The sequence below is a fragment of the Salmo salar genome, chromosome ssa02 (genome assembly GCF_905237065.1).
Source record: "Salmo salar chromosome ssa02, Ssal_v3.1, whole genome shotgun sequence".
Classification (NCBI taxonomy): domain Eukaryota; kingdom Metazoa; phylum Chordata; class Actinopteri; order Salmoniformes; family Salmonidae; genus Salmo; species Salmo salar.
In genome coordinates, this window is record NC_059443.1 from 39,594,430 (window position 1) to 39,617,866 (window position 23,437).

At 42.0% G+C, this 23,437-nt stretch overlaps 1 protein-coding gene across 2 annotated transcripts; it reads left to right on the forward strand.

Moving 5' to 3' along the window:
- The first annotated feature begins 1,544 nt into the window (after nt 1–1,544).
- LOC100316864 (akirin 1) lies at nt 1,545–22,716 on the forward strand. Of its 2 annotated transcripts, none has more exons than XR_001323157.2 (5): nt 1,545–1,921; nt 18,447–18,702; nt 19,763–19,891; nt 20,515–20,586; nt 20,768–21,179. XR_001323157.2 is itself a non-coding variant. In NM_001168520.1 (5 exon segments), coding segments are annotated over 5 exon segments (564 nt in total). In that variant the 5' UTR covers nt 1,609–1,713; the 3' UTR covers nt 20,779–22,716.
- Nucleotides 22,717–23,437: the final 721 nt, after the last annotated feature.

Sequence of the window (23,437 nt, forward strand, 5' to 3'; positions counted from 1 at the left end):
CAATACATAAAGCACGACCCTCTCAGGTACTAGGGACCAGAAACACAATGGATAACTCACTAATGATATGACTTCAATGTTTATGTGCAACCACACATGAAATCTTACACTCTGAATAAAAATATGAGGATATATGAATCTAAAAAGGACACATTCAATTGCTCTGCAGAAAAAGAACACGAAGCCTGTAGATCTACATTTTGCCAGGCCCCACTAACGCTTTGTGGGGGGTGAAGTGCTAAAATGTCAACTTGATTCATTTAGCTGAGAGCCTCAACTGTGCATCACATGAATAAATGTGTCTGGTGTGAGCTGCAGTATCACCCCTTCTAGCCACACACACTGAGCTTGCAGCAACTACATATTGCCCCAGTGTCAGTGACCATTGAGGATCACGTAGACTACGTGAACTTCTAATAGACAATGGTATAGAGAAAAGCCATGGGGAGAGGCCTATAATGACATGATATGCTAACATCCATCATGCAGAAAGATGCCTGCCCTGTGCAGAGGGCTCTAGGCTACATGGTACACAATGCAATGTATCATTTCACCTGTAGTGTCACAATGGACTCAGTATGTAATTAAATGCATCACAATTGGCAAATGTTTAGGCTGTATTCTTGCAGAGACAGTGGCATATTAACCTATGAGGAACCTTAGCCAAATCTATCAATTTGTGGTTCAAAGGTTTTCCCTGTGATATTCTTTGCAATATTGAAAAAACATGGATGAATTAATATGAAGGCAAAATGCAAGAAGGGAGGTGAGACTGCAAAGTCACCAGAACTAATTAAATTGAGCATCTAGAGATGCCTAACTGTCACTAATTGTCATGTTTGGCTTGGCAATAAACAATGTAGTTGGGAAGAGCACTAACAGATCTGCTGTTCTTGCTTGAGTTGCTCAACAGTAATTTAAAAAGACATTGATGGGAAGTGAAGGGACATTTGAAATGCCTTTGGTTTTCATTGATGTATGTAAAGTGTAAAGTGTTTTGATTTAGTATTTATAACGAACATGATAGACAACAGATACAGACTGTGGCCTACCTGATAAAAGGAGCCTTCCCTGTAGCTCAGTTGGTAGAGCATGGTGTTTGCAACGCCAGGGTTGTGGGTTCGATTCCCACGGGGGGCCAGTACAAAAAAAAACAATGTATGAAATGTATGCATTCACTACTGTAAGTCGCTCTGGATAAGAGCGTCTGCTAAATGACTAAAATGTAAAATGAAAAAAATGAGCAGAGTCACTCTCGTCAACCGATCAGAAAACAATCGGGTACTCTCGTTAACCTAAAATTTGAGTTAAACTGAAAACAGTAGTCATAAAAGAAAAGGGGTGGATGACAACAATAAATGTGTAAAGTAGTACATCATTGACCAAATTTACCACCCATGTATGTTGAATGGATAAAATCTAAAATAAAATCTAGATATCACAATTATGCTCTATACGAAACATTTTACGTGAATAATTTATTTTCCGAAATCTAAATTATCCCTATTTTTGTAGAATGGTACGGTCGGCCCTTGTGACGTATTAGAAATTCAGTCGATAGGCACCGCAGTTGGCTGGCTCACTATCCCGGTTTCGGCAAACCGTTGTTGTGAAGAGAGGGGAACGGAAAAGAGAAAGTCGTCAACAGCATTTTTAGAAGATATTTTTCGTTTATCTACCGTACATCTTCGTTGTCTCTTTTGAGCAGGCACCATGGCCTGTGGAGCTACGTTAAAGCGTTCGATGGAGTTTGAGGCCCTACTCAGTCCTCAGTCTCCTAAACGAAGAAGGTGCAATGCACTACCGGGGGCTCCAAGCACTCCGTCCCCTCAAAGGTGCAACCTCCGTCCGCCAGTTGACTGCCCATCATCACACTCGATGTCTCCCCCGGCTATGGGTGGAGAACACAGGCTAACTCCAGGTAAGAAATTGTCAAAAGTTGGATTTAGCTGCATTTCATGGGAGTGATATGGGGAGGGGGTTAGGGTGGAGTGGAATGGAATGGGTGGTTCGCGAGAATGGGGGTTGGTGTATAAGCTAACGTTAGCTAGTTGGGTACCTAACGTTACAGTAGCTAGCTTAACGTTTGCCCTGTAACGTTAACTAAACGCAGTCAGTCAGCTAACTTAACGTTATAGCTGGCTAACTAGTTAATCATTGACTGATATATATTAAGGAATTAATTTGAATTGCCTGGCATGCTAGCTAGCACCATTATCTATGACACAAAGCAAAAAAAGGCATGTTTTGTAGTCGGCTTGCTAAAATAGCTAACGTCAGCTTGCTAAGCTAGCTGCATAACAACCCTAACCCAGCTAGTTAGCTAACGTAACGTTACATGCTTTCTTTGCATGGTCCACAATCAATGATTTGTTTCGTGTGACTAAAATAAAACATGCGAAGTTAGCAATGACCAGTTGAGTTTTCCTAACTAGGTACTTAGTGCTGTAAATTTAACCCACTTTATTCCATAAGCAGACGTAATTGTTATGTAGTAGAACGCTGCATTGAAACGTCCAAGCCTTTTCGTTTAGAAGTGTGGGAACGCAGTTTATTTATTTTTTACCTTCTCGCTTTTCCCTGGGCTGAGAGGGCATTGTTCTACTCCTTTATGCTCGCACCCATCCTGCCCACCCGCTTGAAAAGGTTATCCCCTGTGAGAGTTGAGCCAGTGTGGGGGCTGCAGGGGTGGCAAGATAATTACCTGGATATCTCGACTGCAATCCCACAAAGCTCATTGAATGTGCCAACACCAGGGTAGAGGCGAGCTATTTGACAGGATCTTATCTTCACAGCTGTCTAAACCCTAATTAAAACCCTGCTCCCACTTGGCACAATTTGATCCAATTTCTTTGTTCAGATGTGTGTGTATAATATGTTAACTGGAGGATTACAATGCTCAAGGCCCCATCTTTCATTTTGAACCCCATGTTTGTTTCATGCAGCTTTTAAAAAACATCTTTTGTATTTTTGACTTGTCCCAGACTCAAATTTAGCTGAGTATAACCCCAATTCAAGCCCTGCATCCTGCTGCAGTTCAATGGATGGGCAGCTCCTCCTGTCACAAAAATAATTTCAATGACTCAAAAACCTAAGAGTGTAGGATGACCATGTTTGCAGATTCAGTATATTACCCATTGTGCAATAAAATAGCAGTCCAAACAGATCTTCCCCTGGTGTGATCACTACCTTCTCTCTCTCTCAAAATGTATGACTGCGCACAGAATGCATCCCTATGTGTCCTACAACTAGAATATCAGAGTTCAGAGTACGATGCCATATCTGGCAGCTGTGAGCAGCCAGCCGCATCCCTTAACCAGCCATTAGTCTACTCAACTGCTTTTCTCCGTCTGTTCTTTCTGGGCATCTCTATCAGTTTTAAAATGGTATTTAGCTGGGGTGTGCAGGCAGTACTTTATTTTGTTACACTTGTTTAATTATTGGTGCGGCTAGCATTGCATGTCTTTTTAATTTTGCCTGTAACACGCAGGCCTGTCTGACTAGGCTTCGCCGTCACGCAGCGTCAGAGAGCCATAGAGGAAAAGCGGACCACAGTAACAGTCATGCTTGTGCCTTTACATCACTGAAAACCGCTCAAAAGTTATGCCCCATATTACCGAAGTTACCTCATCCCGCAACAAACTGTCTTGTTTTGTCATGTTACCTGGCTAGCTAGCTAACAACATACATTGGCTATGCAAAAATGTGGATGGCATTGGAAAAAGGGATAAATGGCATTCAATGTGTTGGATTGAGTAGAGGTGTGAATGTCAGAAGTTTTTGTGCAGCACACGTGCTGAACATATAGAATGGGAACAGGTGTCCTTGGTATCGTGATGGCGGGGGGCGCAAACCCTGTGGTATCGTGATACTACTTGGTATTGTGATACCAGGCCAAGTATCACATTATTAGTAAAATGTTGGTATTGTGACAACCCCACTCTGAAAATGGGCACATTTTTTTTCTTGCATTTTACAAACGCTCATCTTCACCTTTTTGGGACCTCACCAGTTTGCATCCCTGTATTTGTCCAACATTCCTATCTTCAGAATATTCCATAACACTGAACTCCCATGGACACCGGCTTCCTGCGCCCCACCTGTGGTTTTTATTTAACCTTTAACTAGGCAAGTCAGTTAAGAACAAATTCTTATTTACAATAACGGCCTACTCCGGCCAAACCCGGACGACGCTTGGCCAATTGTGCGCTGCCCTCATAGCCGGATGGTGTGTGCAACGCCGGGGTTGTGGGTTCGATTCCCACGGGGGAGCAGTACAAAAAAATGCCTGAAATGTATATGTTCACTACTGTAAGTCGCTCTGGATAAGAGCGTCTGCTAAATGACTAAAATGTAAAAATGATACAGCATGGATTCGAACCATGGGACTGTAGTGAAGCCTCTTGCCCTGAGATGCAGTGCCTTAGACCGCTGTACCACTTGGGAGTTGGTATTCTCCATGGCACCCATTGACCTTTGAAAGGGTTGAGCGCTCTCCTGGAATGTACCTAATTGAATGCCCACAGAGTGAATGCCTAACATTCCCCAACCACTTTTGTCCGCTGACAATGTTACTCCAAAATGACAATGATGTCAAAAAAGGTGAGCGGATATTAGGCAGTAGCTTTGAAATCTTCTGTCCTTGAGATATTTGTGCTTGGCATAAACTGTGGGTTTCCACGTAAGCTATGACTTGCTGATAGTGGAAGTGAAATGGGAACTGTGTGACTGGCGTCCCAGTTCTGGACAAAGCCAAACAAAGACAGTTGGCCTGGTCCTCTCTAGCCCCTCGCACCAAATCATATTGCGCAACTGACATGTAGGCTAGTCCTAAGCCTGTTTGTTTGGACAAGGACTTGTTTCGTAGCTATATTTTTTTTCTCTCTCTTTTGTAAAGGAGAAGCTGTGTATCCAGGGTTTATCTGCCAGTGAAACCATTGGGGGCTCCACCTAAGCATTTTTTCGGGACGCTTAAGTCCAAACAGGGTGTATTCATTTTCTGGATGGGGAATAACGCTTTCTGTGTAAAATTAAACTGAAACCAGATATAAAGTATGTAGATATCTATATCTTTTGATAACAATCACTGGGGAAAAAAAGCTAGGCAGGGAATTGGAAATTCCAAAACAATACATTTATTCATTTTAATATGTTTGAGCAAAATAAAACTGCATAGGCCATGGCAAAATGCAGGAAAATGGGTTTAAAAAGGCAATTCCCTCAGCTCAATGGCAGAATGTGTAGAATGACAGGAAATTTGCTTTAACCTGCAAAAAATATTCTCTGCTCAATTACAAAATGTTTGTTTTATGAAATTAGCTTTACACTGGACAAATTTATCTCAGTTCAATGGAGACATTTTGTAGAATTGCAAGAAATTGGCTTAAAAATGCAACACTGTTAAGAAGGGGGGCCTCTAGAATTCTCAAATTCGGCTGTGCCAACAGACCCACCACAGCCCCCACCTAAGCCCCTCTTTGATCCAGAAAAAACACCGATCCATCACAAGATAAGGCTGATGGCACTTTTGATGCAATAAGCAGAAAATCGAGCAACGTCACAAGGGTGTTGGCAGGTTCACACGCATACAGGTTTCAACAGCTGAAGAAGCTCGTGTAACGGGCAGATGGAGGAGGAGGTGTTTGTCTGCCTTCCTGTGTGCAATGCACACAATCTCCTGCTGCAATTTAGCCTCTTTCCCTTGATTAGTTGGGTTTTCTTTCACCACTTTAATGGATTTTGTGTATGTACAGGCCAGCTATCCTCCTTAATGCACACTGGCATTTTACTCAGTATCTGCCTCGCTTGCTGAATTACATACTGCAGAGGGGAAAGGAATGTAAGATGTTGGTGTGTCTGCAGACATTGGTTTGCCAGTGAAGGCAGTTTCTTCTGTCCAGCCCCCCCTGCATATTTATTGGCATTCCCTACAAGCCAGTCAGGTTTCCTTTGTTGTAGTTCCCAGGGCACATGGACGGCTTCTCCTCCTCCCTCTTCAGCCCACTTGATTGGAATAATTAACTGATCTACGAGACTTTAATGAGGACCAGTCAACCTTTTTCATTCAGGATGCAGAGTATTAAAACTGTCACCTGTGATAAAGTGAATGGCGCTATGGTAGAAGGCATCCAAAGGTTTAAGAGTAGTGGCTGCTGCAATCTGGTAAATAGTGTCAACAACTGGCAGGGAAGTTGACTGTACAATCTGTTTTCTGCTATTTAGGGAGAGCCTAGATCTATTTCAAAAACAAAAGCCTGCTTTAAATCTTGGATTTTTAACTAGCTCATCTGTGTTTTGTTTTTTTTTAAACATGAAGTCTTTGTCAATCCAATGTCGTAGTGGTAGAGAGTGAATTCCTTGACTCCTGCCACGTCGACTCCCATTTCTTTGCTCAAATTTTTTTATTGAACCCACATAAGAATGGTGTATCTGGAAGGTTTTGCATTTCCAGATGTAGGAAGATGTTCTATAACTTGGCCTCTATTCTGTAGGTATCTGGAGAAGTTACTTTTGGGAAGATTACAGGTTTCCCTCAGCAAAGGTCCCTTCTATATATAGATCCCCTCTGGTATTGATCCATCGCTCAGTTGTTATCAAGGTAAGCGGGGAAAAGGAGGGATTCCTCACTATAGGTAGGCCAATATCATTCCTGCTAAGGTACAAAAAATATATATTTGCTTCCAGATACGGACTGTGGTATGTATATGATTATTACTATAAAGTGACATCTCCAAATTGACGGGACATAACCACAGCACCAATAAAGGGGTGGCAATCCTCACACTCCATACTAACTGAGCAGCCAAAACGTAACAGCACAGAGGTTAGCGGCCCAATAGTAAAATATAACATTTGGAAGAGTCAGTTGGTAGGCCGTCATTGTAAATAAGACTTTGTTCTTAACCTGTCTGGGCTAGGGGGCAGTATTTTCACGGCCGGATGAAAAACGTACCCAATTTAAACAGGCTACTACTCTGGCCCAGAAACTAGAATATGCATATTATTAGTAGATTTGGATAGAAAACTCTGAAGTTTCTAAAACTGTTTGAATGGTGTCTGTGAGTGAGTATAACAGAACTCATATGACAAGCAAAAACCTGAGAAAAAGTCAACCAGGAAGTGGAGGATCTGAGAATTGTAGTTCTTCTTTCTAGTCCCTTTTGAAACTACAGTATCCGTGGGGTTATGTTGCACTTCCTAAGGCTTCCATTGGCTGTCTAAAGCCTTCAGAAAGTGGTTTGAGCATTCTCCTGACACTGGGCAGATAATAGGAGCTCAGTTTGAGTGGACTGCCTGGCAACAAAGGGATTGGGTATGCGCGAGCACGCTGTTCCTTCTTTTTCTCCTTGAATGAATACGCTATTGTCCGGTTGGAATATTATTGCAGTTTTACGTTAAATACCATAAAGATTGATTTTAAACAGCGTTTGACATGCTTCTAAGTACGGTAATGGAACATTTTGACTTTTCGTCTCTGGTTCCGCGCTCGCGCATTATGCCTTTTGGATAAGTGAACTGTACGCACGAACAAAACGGAGGTATTTGGACATAAATATGGATTATTTGGAACAAAAACAACATTTCTTGTGGAAGTAGCAGTCCTGGGAGTGCATTCTGACGAAGATCAGCAAAGGTAAGAGAATATTTGTAATACTAATTCTGAGTTTAGGTTGCCCCGAACTTGGTGGGTGTCTGTATAGCTCGCCGTGATGGCTGAGCTATGTACTCAGAATATTGAAAAATGTGCTTTCTCTGTAACCTATTTTAAAATCTGACACAGCGGTTGCATCCAGGAGTAGTCTATCTATAATTCTTTAAGTAATTGTTATACATTTTGTCAACGTTTATGATGAGTATTTTTGTAAATTGATGTGCACATTCACCGGACGTTTTGATGGGAATACATTTTCTGAACATCACGCGACAATGTAAAATGCTGTTTTTGGACATAAATATGAACTTTATCGAACAAAACATGCATATATTGTGGAACATAATGTCCTAGGAGTGTCATCTGATGATCGTCAAAGGCTAGTGCTTCATTTAGCTGTGTTTCGGGCTTTATTGACACATGTCCTTGCTTGGAAAATGGCTGTGATTATTTTTGTCTATGTACTCTCCTAACATAATCTAATGTTTTGCTTTCGCTGTAAAGCCTTTTTGAAATCGAACAATGTAGTTACATCAAGGAGAAGTGTATGTTTGAGAAAGTTGAATTATGACATTTTGTTGTTTTTGAATTTGCCGCCCTGATATTTCACTGGCTGTGTCCCGCTAGCGTCCCACCTAGCCCATAGAAGTTAATCCTCTACGTCCCCTCTGGCCCGAAAGCCTCACTGAACCTCACTCTATCCATCTACTCCTGTCCTTGGCTTTGCCCCAGAAAACATGTTCCTCTTGTAAAACCCTACCAGCGTCCCACCTAGCCCATAGAAGTTAACTGACTTGGCTAGTTATATAAAGGTAAAACATTTTATAAAAAATCTCTCATCTTGGACTTACCAAGGTGTTTTTTTTTTTTTTAAACCTCTCCTGTATGTTAGAGTCCAGTTGTTCATTAAAGGACCATGGTGTTCTGGATTAGGTAAAGCATTTGCTGGAGGGAGACCATCTTGCTGGCATTCATTCTTCTGAGCAGGGAAATTCGGAGAGTTGTCTAAAATGTCTGTTGGCCTTGAATTTTTGCATCATAGGTGGGAAATTCTATTTTCAATACAGAGGAGTGTTTGGTAACTACAATTACTAGATGGGCAAACATTTCTGAAGAGCGCACTTAAATGGAAGATGTTCTAACCAAGAGGGGTTTTGCAACCGACTGGGCATTAGTTTGCTCTTGTTCCAATTGGTTCTATGTCACGAGACAGTACCAAACAGGTTAATCAAATCAAACATATCTGGAATATTGGATTGTGGTTCTGTTACATAGAGAATGTCATCTGCGTATAGAGAAATCTTATTTACGTCTTTAGTATTATAGCCTTGTATTGTTGTGTGAGATCTGACCTCTTGAGCTGGGTTCAATGGCTAGAGGAAAAAGCAGAGGCGACAGCACACAACTTTGTTCTTGTCCCTCTAAAGGTTAAATCAGGGCGACTGATTTGGTTTGTTGATTATTCTTGCACATGGGGGTTCCTATATAGAAGTTGTCTCTTTTAAAAAAAAAATATTAAATTTTTTTTATGAACGTGTTTCCAATATTACATTTCTATAGGACCACTCAACTTGGTCAAAGGCTTTGTCAGCGTTGAGATGCAACGGCAAGGTCAACGTTGGGTAACCTGAGAATACATAATGTTGAAGAGGCGCCTGAGATTGAAGACTGAGTTTGTCGGAGATAATGCCGGTCTGGTCCGACTGGACCACTAAAGTGCTAAGCCTGTTAGCCAGAGTTTTAATGTTTTATAGAATTCACCAGGGAATATATTTGGGCCTGGGGTCTTGTCGCTTTTTAGAGATTTAATAGTTACTCGAATTTCTCAGATTTCCTGGTACAGGGCAGGGAGATTAGTTTTTCCAAAAGTTTTGCATGATTAAAGGGTTAGGATCTGCTTTAGATGTGTCTATATAGTCTCTCGTAAAACTTACGGAATCTGTCATTGATGTCCTTGGGAGAAGAGCTTAACCTGTTGGGGGTAGGGGGCAGTATTGACACGGCCGGATAAAAAACGTACCCGATTTAATCTGGTTACTACTCCTGCCCAGTAACTAGAATATGCATATAATTATTGGCTTTGGATAGAAAACACCCTAAAGTTTCTAAAACTGTTTGAATGGTGTCTGTGTATAACAGAACTCATATGGCAGGCAAAAACCTGAGATTCCTTACAGGAAGTGCCCTCTCTGACAAGATCTTGTTCTTCTTGTCTCTGTTTATTGGAGACTGAGGATCTTTGCTGTAACGTGACACTTCCTACGGCTCCCATAGGCTCTCAGAGCCCGGGAAAAAGCTGAATGATATCGAGGCAGCCCCAGGCTGAAACACATTTGCGCTTTTGACAAGTGGCCGATCAGAGGACAATGGGCTTAGGCGCGTGCACGAGTCGACCCCATGCTTTATTTTCTTTCGTCTTTTTACCTAAATGCAGATTCCCGGTCGGAATATTATAGCTTTTTTACGAGAAAAATGGCATAAAATTTGATTTTAAACAGCGGTTGGCATGCTTCGAAGTACGGTAATGGAATATTTAAAAAAAAAAAATGGTCACGAAATGCGTCGTGCTCGTCACCCTTCTTTACCCTTTCGGATAGTGTCTTGAACGCACAAACAAAACGCCGCTGTTTGGATATAACTATGGATTATTTGGGACCAAACCGACATTTGTTATTGAAGTAAAGTCCTGGGAGTGCATTCTGACGAAGAACACCAAAGGTAATAACATTTTTCTTATAGTAAATCTGACTTTGGTGAGTGCTAAACTTGCTGGGTGTCTAAATAGCTAGCCCTGTGATGCCGGGCTATCTACTTAGAATATTGCAAAATGTGCTTTCACCGAAAAGCTATTTTAAAATCGGACATATCGAGTGCATAGAGGAGTAATGTATCTATAATTCTTAAAATAATTGTTATGTTTTTTGTGAACGTTTATCGTGAGTAATTTAATAATTTTTTTGTAAATTCACTGGAAGTTTGCGGGGGTATGCTAGTTCTGAACATCACATGCTAATGTAAAAAGCTGGTTTTTGATATAAATATGAACTTGATTGAACAAAACATGCATGTATTGTATAACAATATCCTAGGTGTGTCATCTGATGAAGATCATCAAAGGTTAGTGCTGCATTTAGCTGTCTTCTGTGTTTTTGTGACATATGCTAGCTTGAAAAATGGGTGTCTGATTATTTCTGGCTGGGTACTCTGCTGACATAATCTAATGTTTTGCTTTCGTTGTAAAGCCTTTTTGAAATCGGACAGTGTGGTTAGATTAACGAGAGTCTTGTCTTTAAAATGGTGTAAAATAGTCATATGTTTGAGAAATTGAAGTAATAGCATTTCTAAGGTATTTGAATAACGCGCCACAGGATTCCACTGGCTGTTACGTAGGTGGGACGATTTCGTCCCGCCGACCCTAGAGGTTAATACAACCACATTGTCTCCGATTTTCAAAAAGGCTTTACGGCGAAAGCATGACATTAGATTATGTTAGGACAGTGCCGAAACAAGAGAAACCACACAGCCATTTTCCAAGCAAGGAGAGGTGTCACAAAAAAAGATACAGCTAAAATGAATCACTAACCTTTGATCTTCATCAGATGGCACTCATAGGACTTCATGTTACACAATACATGCATGTTTTGCTCAATAAAGTTCATATTTATATCCCAAAAAAAAACAATTTTTACATTGGCATGTAATGTTCAGAAATGTTTTGCCTCCCAAAATTTCCAGTGAATGAGCACATCAATTTACAGAAATACTCATCATAAACGTTGATAAAATATTAAACTGTTATTCAAAGAATTATAGATACACTTCTCCTTAATGCAACCGCTGTGTCAGATTTCAAAACTTTACAGCGAAAGCACACTTTGCAATAATCTGAGTACAGCGCTCGGACAACAACAAGCAATACAGGTACCTGCCATATGAGTCAACTAAAATCAGAAATGGCATTATAAATATTCACTTACCTTTGATCTTCATCAGAATGCACTCCCAGGAATCCCAGTTCCACAAATGTTTGTTTTATTCGATAAAGTCCATTTATGTCCGAGTACCTCCTTTTTGTTTGAGCGTTTAGTCCACTACTCCAAATGCAGGAAGTGCACGCGAAATGCCACGACAAAGTCAAAGTTCTATTTACGTTTGTAGAAACATGTCAAACGATGTATAGCATCAATCTTTAGGATGTTTTTATCATAAATCTTCAGTAATATTCCAACCGGACAATTCCAATGTCTTCAGAAAGGAATACAGGTAACTCTCACGGGAGTGCGCGCCACTGAACTCATGTCATTCTCTCAGTCATCTGACTCCAGGAGCTCTTATTCTCTCCTCATTCACAATAGAAGCATGAAACAACGTTCTAAAGACTGACATCTAGTGGAAGCCTTAGGAAGTGCAAAATGACCCCACAGACACTATACTGGATAGGGAATCACTTGAAAAACTACAAACCTCAGATTTCTACACTTCCTGGTTGGATTTCTCAGGTTTTTGCCTGGCATATAACTCATAACTCATATGCTGTTATACTCAGACACCATTCAAACAGTTTTAGAAACTTTAGGGTGTTTTCTATCCAAATCAAACAATTATATGCATATTCTAGTTTCTGGGCAGGAGTAATAACCAGATTAAATCGAGTACGTTTAAAAAAAAAATCCGGCCGTGAAAATACTGTCCCCTATCCTAAACAGGTTAAGGAGATGCCCAACAGAGACCTTCAAGTAAATACGTTCATAATTCTGACCCATAAGAGCGGCAGTTCATGGTAAGGTGTTAGACACATTTGTAAATTATGTTTAGTTTAACCCTAAGTGTGCTTTTCTCATGCACTTTCTTTCTTTAAATCTCCATCTTGTGTAACGTGTTGGTCCGCTAGGGACCTGTTGCCATTGTGTTAACCTCTCTTGGCTAGGCGGGACGAATTCGTCCCACCTACGTAACAGCCACTGCCAGCCTGTGGCGCGATTTTCAAAACCTTAAAAATCCTATTACTTCAATTTCTCAAACATATGACTATTTTACAGCCATTTAAAGACAAGACTCTCGTTAATCTAACCACACTGTCCGATTTCAAAAAGGCTTTACAACGAAAGCAAAACATTAGATTATGTCAGCAGAGTACCAAGCCAGAAATAATCAGACACCCATTTTTCAAGCCAGCATATAATGTCACCAAAACCCAGAAGACAGCTAAATGCAGCACTCACCTTTGATCTTCATCAGATGACAACCCTAGGACATTATGTTATACAATACATGCATGTTTTGTTCAATCAAGTTCATATTTATATCAAAAACCAGCTTTTTACATTAGCATGTGACGTTCAGAACTAGCATACCCCCCGCAAACTTCCGGGGAATTCGCTAACATTTTACTAAATTACTCACGATAAACGTTCACAAAAAGCATAATTATTTTAAGAATTATAGATACAGACCTCCTCTATGCACTCGATATGCTAGTTCTGAACGTCACATGCTAATGTAAAAAGCTGGTTTTTGATATAAATATGAACTTGATTGAACAAAACATGCATGTATTGTATAACATAATGTCCTAGGGTTGTCATCTGATGAAGATCATCAAAGGTGAGTGCTGCATTTAGCTGTCTTCTGGGTTTTGGTGACATTATATGCTGGCTTGAAAAATGGGTGTCTGATTATTTCTGGCTTGGTACTCTGCTGACATAATCTAATGTTTTGCTTTCGTTGTAAAGCCTTTTTGAAATCGGACAGTGTGGTTAGATTAACGAGAGTCTTGTCTTTAAATAGCTGTAAAATAGTCATATATGTTTGAGAAATTGAAGTAATAGGATTTTTAAGGTTTTGAAAATCGCGCCACAGGCTGCAAGTGGCTGTTACGTAGGTGGGACGAATTCGTCCCGCCTAGCCCAGAGAGGTTAAGTTCTAAACCAATAACCTAGTCTTTATTTTATTATCGTTTTACTAGTTAGAAAGTAAATGATCAACTGAATTTATGTGGTACAGAATGATTTAGTGAGACCTGGGTTTGTGCAGATTTACGAATTATGCAATGTTTAGAATGAGACTTATTAGGAAATTAATTAATGACTGCTCTGAAATCGATATTATCATTCTTTGAGTTAATTTGGGAAACGGTAACATATTGAACTTTTCCCATGTTGCCGCATTTTGCTGAGTTAATGGTTACCTGATTAATTTAATCACGTATTTATAAACAGTTAATTAGTCAACAAATAGCAATCACATTGATAATACCAACGTCACGACACCGTCCAATAAGTTGACTCCCATTTCTCAGTGTCAAGATTCGGAATCGATTCCTAAGATTCAGTATTTTTGGAATGGAGAAGACTGATCTAGTTGCCGTACTTCTGCACACACACACCTTTCCTAGCGAGGGACGGGGAGAGGAGAGGGACACAGTGTAGGCAGGTCATCCACCAGGCAGGCAGACAGAACCGTGCACTAGGCCCATCTATTGGCAATCAAAAGCTGCATCTCGCAATGGAACTGTCTTGCAATGGCTCGCAACTTCAGTAAAGTAGGGCCTATCATCAATGAATAGGCTAGAATATTCTACACACTACTGAACACGTTCACATCCCTACTTGTGGTACGTGTGCTGTATTGTCATGACAGACTGCATCAGCTCAGATGTCTTCAGTGGGTCACTGAGTTGGGGTATGTTGGATTTAGATCTGTGCAGAGTTTCTTAAGAATACCTTCCAGGTTCTTACCTTGTGCAATAAATTAAGCTGGTTTGTGTTTTGAAGAATACTGCAACCTGACCTACTTCTCTGTGCTAATGTTCAGCACAGCGTGAGCCTAGCTAGCCTAGTACTTGTCGCCAGAATTTTCCTTCAATTCATTATACCCCAACTTCCCGGCAGTTAGTAAGCCCTGTGGCCAGTTCCCACCCGTTGTCATGCTCTAGTAGCAACCAATGATGTCTCCATACTTTAACAGGGTCTTTGCTACATCAACTTGGCCTGACTCACAATACAGCCTGCTTCCTGGCGGCTTTGCAGTCCATAAGTCCCCCCCACTATACTTCAGCAATGGAGGGTGAAATGAGTCAGACCGACATTTTTTTATTTTTTTTCACCGCCAACCGTTGTCCCCCACGTCCAACTTATCTGGCCAATCTCTTTCCTTATACACTGTTTTTGTTTGTTCTCCCTAAGCCTTTTAGCTGAGGCTTTTCCCTCTCGCAGGAAGTCTCCGTGATTGATTGCGTTGGCCTGGCCGTGACAGGGTCATTGTTACTAGGCAACACCCTAAGATTGGTATTCTGGTGGTTGGCAGTGCTGGCCTGGCTGGCAGTGACTGGCAGCAGGAGAGGGATTTCACTTGTCACTCAAAAGGTTACCCTGGAGCTCTGAGATCATTCAGCACAGAACACCCAAGTCCAGATGTGCCCTGATTTGGAAAAGGATGTCTCTTGTCAACTTAATGCGTTTGATCAAATCATGCAGTGAAATTAAGGAGGTCCAGTATGGCGTCCCAGCCAAATAGATAGTGGCGGTACGCCATGCTGGTAAAACATCACCTATTAAAACAATGTAATGAAAACGAGGCTATTACACCATTTATTTATCATTAGCCAACTGCATGTCAGAGGCATGAAAAATGAGAAAGTACTTTAAAATAGGTGGTATAGCATACGCTCCAATTCAATGTGGTTCGACAACACTGACATTTTGCCACGGCAGAGATGAATGGCTGATGCTCGGACGGCAGTGGATGCATGAATTCTGGCCTAATGACAATCGACAAAATGTCATTACGCTCGGTGGTGTTTTGCCTAACAGATGTCTATTTCCATTCACCACTGTTTGGATGCTGGAAATATGTTGCAAGTAGATGCATATGTGTGGGTAGCCTAGTAAAGGAGCCCTTTTTGAAGTGGTTTGTTTGACAATCAGATGAAAATATCACATGTTTATGCTACAATAAAAGGTCATACATTTCAAAAGTTAAATGATGAATCTTTACGTCGAGGCCCACAGAGATCCGTTAGTTACGTAGAATCCCAATATTAATTCAATGATTTAATTTCGTGCACTCATAGGAAGTCCCGTACTGGGAAGAAATGAAATATACTTTCACCCATGTATCAAATGGAGTGTCTCAAAATGTAGCCTACAGGAATGGAGATTGAGATGCCAGTGACTTTTGCTGTCATGGCACCGACATAAAGAATCAAACCTTTTTGACTATTTAATGTTAGGGAGTGACTTATGACTTGTGCTTAAGCCTCATTGTAGTAGGTAAGCTATTTAGATAAACAATGTGACTCTCAAGCTAATAGCTCATTGCACCAATCTGTTTGGGGTAGCATTGGCAGACAATCTGGCCTTGGCAGACAGTGGCCTTTCAACTAGTCCGTTCATGCAGCATCGTGAAACATTTTTGAGTCACGCCTCAACTGAACTTTTCAAGGGGGAAGCCATCCAGGTCTAGTCTAGCCCCCTTCATATACTCCTGTCTCTGGGATAAGTACAGCTTTTATTAAGTTAGGAAAGTTTAGCAGTGGCTAAATAAACAAAGCCTGTCAGATTAGAGCTGCAGGAAGGCTTCTGCTCCTCAACCCCTCTGCTGCTTTTGTCATGTACTCTGCTAGTCATGTGACTGACTGGCAATCTCACTCTCAATGGCATCTGGAAAAGGCTAGTTTTCAATTAATCCTGCCTAGATTCTCTTCTCTTGTTGCCTCTACAGAGTGCATTGGACGCAAATATTCAGGATGTCCCTCCCCGCGGACTACTGCTTCTTATAATGCATTTTGTGAGGAGGTGAGGAAATATGAATTGAGAACATGCCCATCTAGGCTGGCTAGCTATCTTCCCCCACAGAACAGCTCATGGAGACATGCATGTTTTTTTTTTATTTCATTTAACCTTTATTTAACTTGGCAAGTCAATTAAGAACAAATTTGTATTTACAAAGACTGCCTAGGAACAGTGGGTTAACTGCCCTGTTCAGGGGCAGAATGACAGCTTGTCAGCTCGGGGATTCGATCTAGCAACCTTTCGGTTACTGGCCCAATGCTCTAACCATTAGGTTACCTACAGCCCCCACACCCCATGTTTGCTCTTACCTTGATATGGCTGTTGCTCTCTCAACCCAAGATAAATGAGGCAGGCCTCCCTAGAGTGGTGCACACAGGCCCTTCGCCCTTTGAGGCAGAATAAGGATAACTCCTCCTTTCACACTCTGGCTGTTTTTTACTTTACACCAATCTGTGAAATTTCAGTTTAGTACCAGGTTGATGGGTTTAGTTGTCTTTGTATGTTTGCTCATGCTCTTAATGAACATGGCCTAGTCAAAAACCTTGCAAGTGAGGTGCCAGATCTCAGTGGATCTGATTAGGAAAGGTTTCCAGTGGGATATGGACTCCTTGCCAAGAAAAGTCTTCACCAATTAGGGGCTAGCTACTTCCTCCAGGGTTGATCATATTAATCATTCCAGTCAGAGCAGATGTATATTCTAGAAACATTAGCAGCACTGGAATTGGCCCTAAAATGAAGTCAAAAGGCTTTAGGTGCAGTCCCGCTGCTTAGGCTAAAAAGAGTGGGTACCACCACTGCCTGAGCACATGTAGGGCCTAGCTCTGCCCACAGATCTCTAGGCTTGTCCCAAGGCTTAGCGGTGTTGCCAACAACCGGATGCGTCCGGTTTTCAGGGCTGAAGCTAATTCTACCAAGGTTCCTTTTCCGTTGAGAACCGGATGTGGGAACTCCGCTCTGGTGTTTGTCTTTTACGCCTGCTACGTTAGATTACCTCATCCCAAATGGCACCCTAATCCCTTTTATAGCCTAGTGCCCTACCTTTGACCATGGCTCTACATGGAGAATAGGGTGCCATTAGGGATGCAGCTTGGCTGAAGCCCAGCTCTGCAGTGATCAAAGACCTTGGAGGATGAAACCCAACCCAATTTCTCTGGGAAGGAGGCTGTAGCATGTCAGACCGGTGCCCTGTTTCACACTCCTTCCCGCCCTCTGCATTGCAGTCAGATGTCACCCAGATCTATCTAAATAAATCACTCTGCTATTCAAGTAGATTTCTTGCTGTGTTATTGCCAGACATGCTTGTACAAGACAAGCAGTCTACCATTTTTGTCTTGGCTTAGTTGGCCTCTCACAGACATGAAGACCTGTTAAGCCTGACTGTCTCCTAGTCAGCTATGGATGAATCACAATTCCTGAAAGATTTGAAGGAAGAAGTGAAATGGACTCCTTCATCCCTTCTCGCCATTACAGGATCTCAGAAGGGGTGGTTTCATTTTGAGGAAGTATATGCGTGTGCACGCAAGTGTGCTGTGGGGGTTGACACAGCTGGTGTGTGTTTGTCGCTGACGTTAGTCTGGCCCAGCTTTAAAGCGCTCCTTCCTGTTAGTGCGGGTTTTTTTGTTTTGAAAACCACATCAGCTGAACACTGCAGCTCATAGGTTGTGTGCATAGCTGTGGGCATTCATTGAGGCTTGAGGAAAACATTCTGCTATCATTGAACACTACACCTACTAGGCCTATAGCATGACTAGCTTGTAGTGATCAACAACATGTAGCTTCTGAAAATACCGATGTTCTTAGCTATCTGACATGGCTGGTTTGTTATGATCAGAGACCATCTTTTTTTATGTTTGGGCGTTCAAGGCAGGCTGTGGCTAGTTGTCTTCTAAAATCAACTAGGCGGGCACCATCTTCATATTGGTGCTCCAGGCTTTGTCCTCTGAGTGCTGGTTGTTCCCGGCCCTGTTTATGACCATGTCCCCTGTGTTCTGTCCCCTCTACAGAGCAGATCTTCCAGAACATCCGTCAGGAGTACAGCCGCTACCAGCGGCGACGGCAGCTGGAGGGGGCCTTCAACCAGAGTGAGGCTGCTTGTAGCTCCACCGATGCCCCCAGCTCCTCCCTCACCGCCCCCAGCTCCCCACCAGGTGAGATGGAGGGACACGCGCGTTGTTTGATGTTGTGCGAGGTGGGCCAACAACTGAGTCACCTGCCAAACCCCGTCACCACTCATATGGTGTTCAGTGTGAGCATGCAGCGGTAATACAAACCCCAAACATTTCAGCCTCCATAGACGTTACGTAATGATGCTTGGAGTCGGTATATGTTTTTATAGCTCCCATTGGCTCAAGTATAGCTAGTCAGTGCCCTCTCCTTAAGAACAAAATGTTATTTACAATGACTGCCTACCCCGGCCAAACCCTCCCCTAACCCGGACGACGCTGGGCCAATTGTGCGCCGCCCTATGGGACTCCAATCACGGCCGGTTGTGATACAGCCCAGGCTTAGTAGTGACGCCTCTAGCACTGCGATGCAGTGCCTTAGACCGCTGCGCCACTCAGGAGACCATTGACTTGAATGTGAATATTTGTCACTCCGTTCTAGTAATTATACTTCTCTCCTAGTTCTGAGACTATTGCCTGGAATTTAGCTTTTAACTTTGGTCAGAAATTCAGAATGGCTCAAAGTACACGTAAAATCCCAGGGCATGAATCATTCTGCCTTGCCCTGGATCCAGCTCCAAGCTCAGACTTGGCAACGGGGTCTCGTTAGTGCCACTTTTTTGTGCCTTTTTTGAACCGTGGCACACCTTGATGGGATATTAAATTCTGCGGCACACCTAAAATTGACCTAATTTATTAAGCGGTAATGACCTCACATATCATCTGATTCATTCCGCAAACCATCTATTTTCTGTGACAAAAAAATAGAAGATTAAATCTGGCTTCTCAGCTGTGCGATCGTCTGAGACCAGCCATCTGGACAGCTGATGAAACTCAAGAGTATTTCTGTCTGTAGTAAAGCCCTTTTGTGTGTAAAAAGTCAATCTGATTGGCAGGTCCTGGCTCCCCAGTAGGTGGGCCTATACCCACCCATAGCTGCACCCCTGCCCAGTCGTGTGAACACCTGAGTTCAAGGCATGCAGCACATCGGTTGGGAACCACTGCTCTAGGCTGCTGCTGAGTTGAAGGCGACAAACGGCAAATACATTATTGCGTAGACATCTATTCCTGGAGAGGACATTGAACTCTGACCTGTAGTATATGTATAGATGGCATGGGCAATGTCAGCCTGTATAAAATTTCACTGTGTGTCTCAGGTGCCTCGAGGAAGGACCAGCCGTCGTTCACACTGATGCAGGTGAGCTACCTGTGTGAGCGCTTGCTCAAAGACCACGAGGAGAAGATCCGGGAGGAATACGAACAGATCCTCAACACAAAACTTGCAGGTACAGACAGCACATGTCATATCACCATCCTTAAACCTCAGTCAACTGGGCTTTTCACATTACTGAGCCAAGCCGAAACACACTGAGCTTGCATGGTTATGCATCCACTGTAGATGCTGGAACCATGCCAAAAGTTGTGAAAATGTCAGCTAGCACATTGGTTCGGGTCAGCACGATATGGTGAAAATGGCTTTAGTTTGTTCCGTCTTACAGAAGTCTTAAATGTTTTCACACCCTTTAGCACTAGCAATGAAGAAAGACTTCTACAAATGGCACCCTGTGTGCAATAGGAGAGGCCTATTTTCTGCTCCCCCAGAATACCTTTTAATGCCTTTTATCTAATGTCCTGCTGATTGTTTTGTTTAATTAGGGGCTGCTCTTGGCAGATATGGATTTATGTACTAGCCAGGACTGCTAATGTTTCTAGAATATACATCTGCTCTGACTGGAATGATTAATATGATCAACCTTTTAGCTGGTGTTTAGTGAAGGCTGAAGCACCAAGTATTATTTTTTCCATCACCTGTATCTACACATGTTGGGGACCTATCTGGTACTTGAATCTGCACATTCAGTTTTGTACTAATCCGTTGGCCTTTTTTTATTTTTATTGTCTGTTGCAGAACAATACGAATCTTTTGTGAAATTCACACAAGACCAGATCATGCGAAGATATGGCGCCAGGCCTGCTAGTTGTGAGTATCAGTTTTCTCATTCTGTCCATACACCATTTTGCTTTTGAAGAGTAAACAAAGCAATCCCTACAGCCACATAAAATAATTGATTTTTCTCTCTGAGTTTTAATGCATTATCTTGTCGTCGTCTCATTTCTGTCTATATGCTGTTTTCATCCATTATTCAATCCCTCTGTTTCAGATGTCTCTTGAATTCCCCCATCGAGGTACCAGCTTTTCTCACAAGATGGCTGCTCTTCTACTGCCCCTTCCTCCACTAGATTTGTGATTTTTATTTCAATTTTTTTCATGCTATTTGGGTACCATGGTTTATCCACATTTTTAATCCAAAACTGATTTCTATAAAATGCTAATGAATCGGAATAAAATGTAAAGATTCGATATATGCTAGCTCTCTGGATTTTCTGTTCTCCCTAGCGGTGTAGTGGCTATTCTCTGATCCTTCTGTATTATAACCTGCCAGCACTGCCCCTCTGCAGCAGCTGTATTACTAAAGCCCCCTGGCCTCTCATCCACCAAGTTTATTTTTCTCTTTTCCAACTCTATCTGAGGATGTGGATTTCTTTTGAAATTAAAAGTTCTGTGATTTAAAATGGTTTCCCTCAATTATTTTTTGTTATGCATCCAGTTGAACAAACTGTTATAACCAACTGTTTTGGTCTTCTTTTTTTTTGTGTATTATTCTAAAGTAAATGCATGACAGTTAGTCTTTTGTTAAAGGAAGGTTAATTTGTGCAGTACATGTGCTTTAAGGTTGCATAACCCCCTTGAATTCAGTAAATTTAAGACTGTTACAGTGTATTCGGTAAAGAATTCAGACCCCTTTTTCCACATTTTGTTACTTTACAGCCTTATTCTGAAATTGATGACATTTGCATCAGTCTACACACACTACCCCATATTGACAACGGGAAAACAGGTTTTTAGAAAAATTAAACTTATTTACGTAAGTATTAAGATCTTTTGCTATGAGACTCAAAATTGTGCTCAGGTGCATCCTGTTTCCATTGATCATCCTTGATGTTTCTACAACTTGATTGGAGTCTACCTGTGGTAAATTCAATTGATTGGACATGATTTTGATTGGACCTTATATTGACACCTGTCAATATAAGGTCCCACAGTCGACAGTCCATGTCAAAGCAAAACCCAAGACATGAGGTTGACGGAATTGTCCGTAGAGCGCCAAGACAGGATTGTGTTGAGGCACAGATCTGGTGAAGGGTGCCAAAACAGTTCTGCAGCAGTCAAGGTCCCCAAGAACACAGTGGCCTCTCATTCCTAAATGGAAGTTTTGAACCACCAAGACTTCCTAGAGCTGGCCATGCACCCAAACTGAGCAATCAGGGGAGAAGGGCCTTGGTCAGGGAGGTGACCAAGAACCCTATGGTCACTCTGACAGAGTTCCTCTGTGGAGATGGGAGAACCTTCCAGAAGAATAACGATCTCTGCGGTACTCCAGTAATCAGGCCTTTATGGGAGAGACCAGACGGAAGCCTCTCCTCACTAAAAGGCACATGACAGCCCGCTTGGGAGTTTGCTAAAAGGCACCGACCATGAGAAACATTCTCTGGTCTGATGAAACCAAGATTTAACTCTTTGGCCAGAATGCCAAGTGTCACGTCTGGAGAAAACCAGGCACTGCTCCTCACCTGGCCAATACCATCCCTACGGTGAAGCGTGGTGGCAGCATCATGCTGTGGGGATATTTTTCAGCAAATGGGAGACCTGTCCGGATCGAGGGGAAAGATGAACGACTTCCTTGACGAAGTTCCTTGATTGAAAACCTGCTCCAGTGTGCTCAGGACCTCAGACTGGGGTGAAGGTTTGCCTTCCAACAGGACAACGACCCTAAGCACACAGCCAAAACAATGCAGGAGTGACTTGGGGACGGGGGGAGCAATTTAATCAATTTGACAATAAGTAACAAAGTGGAAAAGGTCAAGGTCTGAATTCTTTCCGAATGCTCTGTATGACTAGAGTTATCAAGTTGCGGTTAACTCTTGTGACAACTCCAAAATGTTTAATTTAACACTACTTCCTACCCTCATGGGCACTTATGAAGATCTGAGAGGATTGGTGTATATGTGAAAATCAACAAGCAGCCCAATAAATTCAGTACATGTAAAACTTGTTTTTTGAGGCGAGTCATTATTATGGGTGTTCTTTTGTAATGGTCTCTTACGCCCTCTACTGGTACAACTCGTATTGTGCAGAAATGGCTTTGATGGGATGCTTGACAGTACAGCAGGCTTTTCCTTTGGAATAATGGAAATATGTGGACACCATAATCGTTGATTGTCTGCCAGACAGGGGCGAAAATCTGATATCAACTTTGGGGGGGACAATTACATGACATTTTCTCAAGAGCAATTCCTGAGGGGGACACCAAAAGTAGTGCTGTAACACATAGCCTACATTGTAATATGGTAAATGTATATTGAGGAACCAAAGAAATAAGGTGTTTGCCGTACTCCTAACTACCGGTACCCAAAACTACACAACTATTCACAACAGCAATACCATTGCCTTTAACAAATCTTAGTTCAGTCACCAGTTTAAGTTGAGAGTGGGGGTATCCATGGCATTTTCCAATTATGTTCCTATTTTACAAGTAAAAAAAAAAGAGAACCTTTCATAATGTTGCCAAACAAAGACTCAACAAACATACCTGAGACTCCCTGTCTCTGCCAGTCTGTCCCTGCATATCTGTCCCCAACTCTGCTGTCTGTGTGCAATCTGTTGCCTGCTCTGCCTAATGACATCATTGTGAAACATTTCCATTAGAATTTCATTTCTTTCTTATGAACATTTTATCAACTAGTCTTTGAGATATTAGGCTACTAGGGTT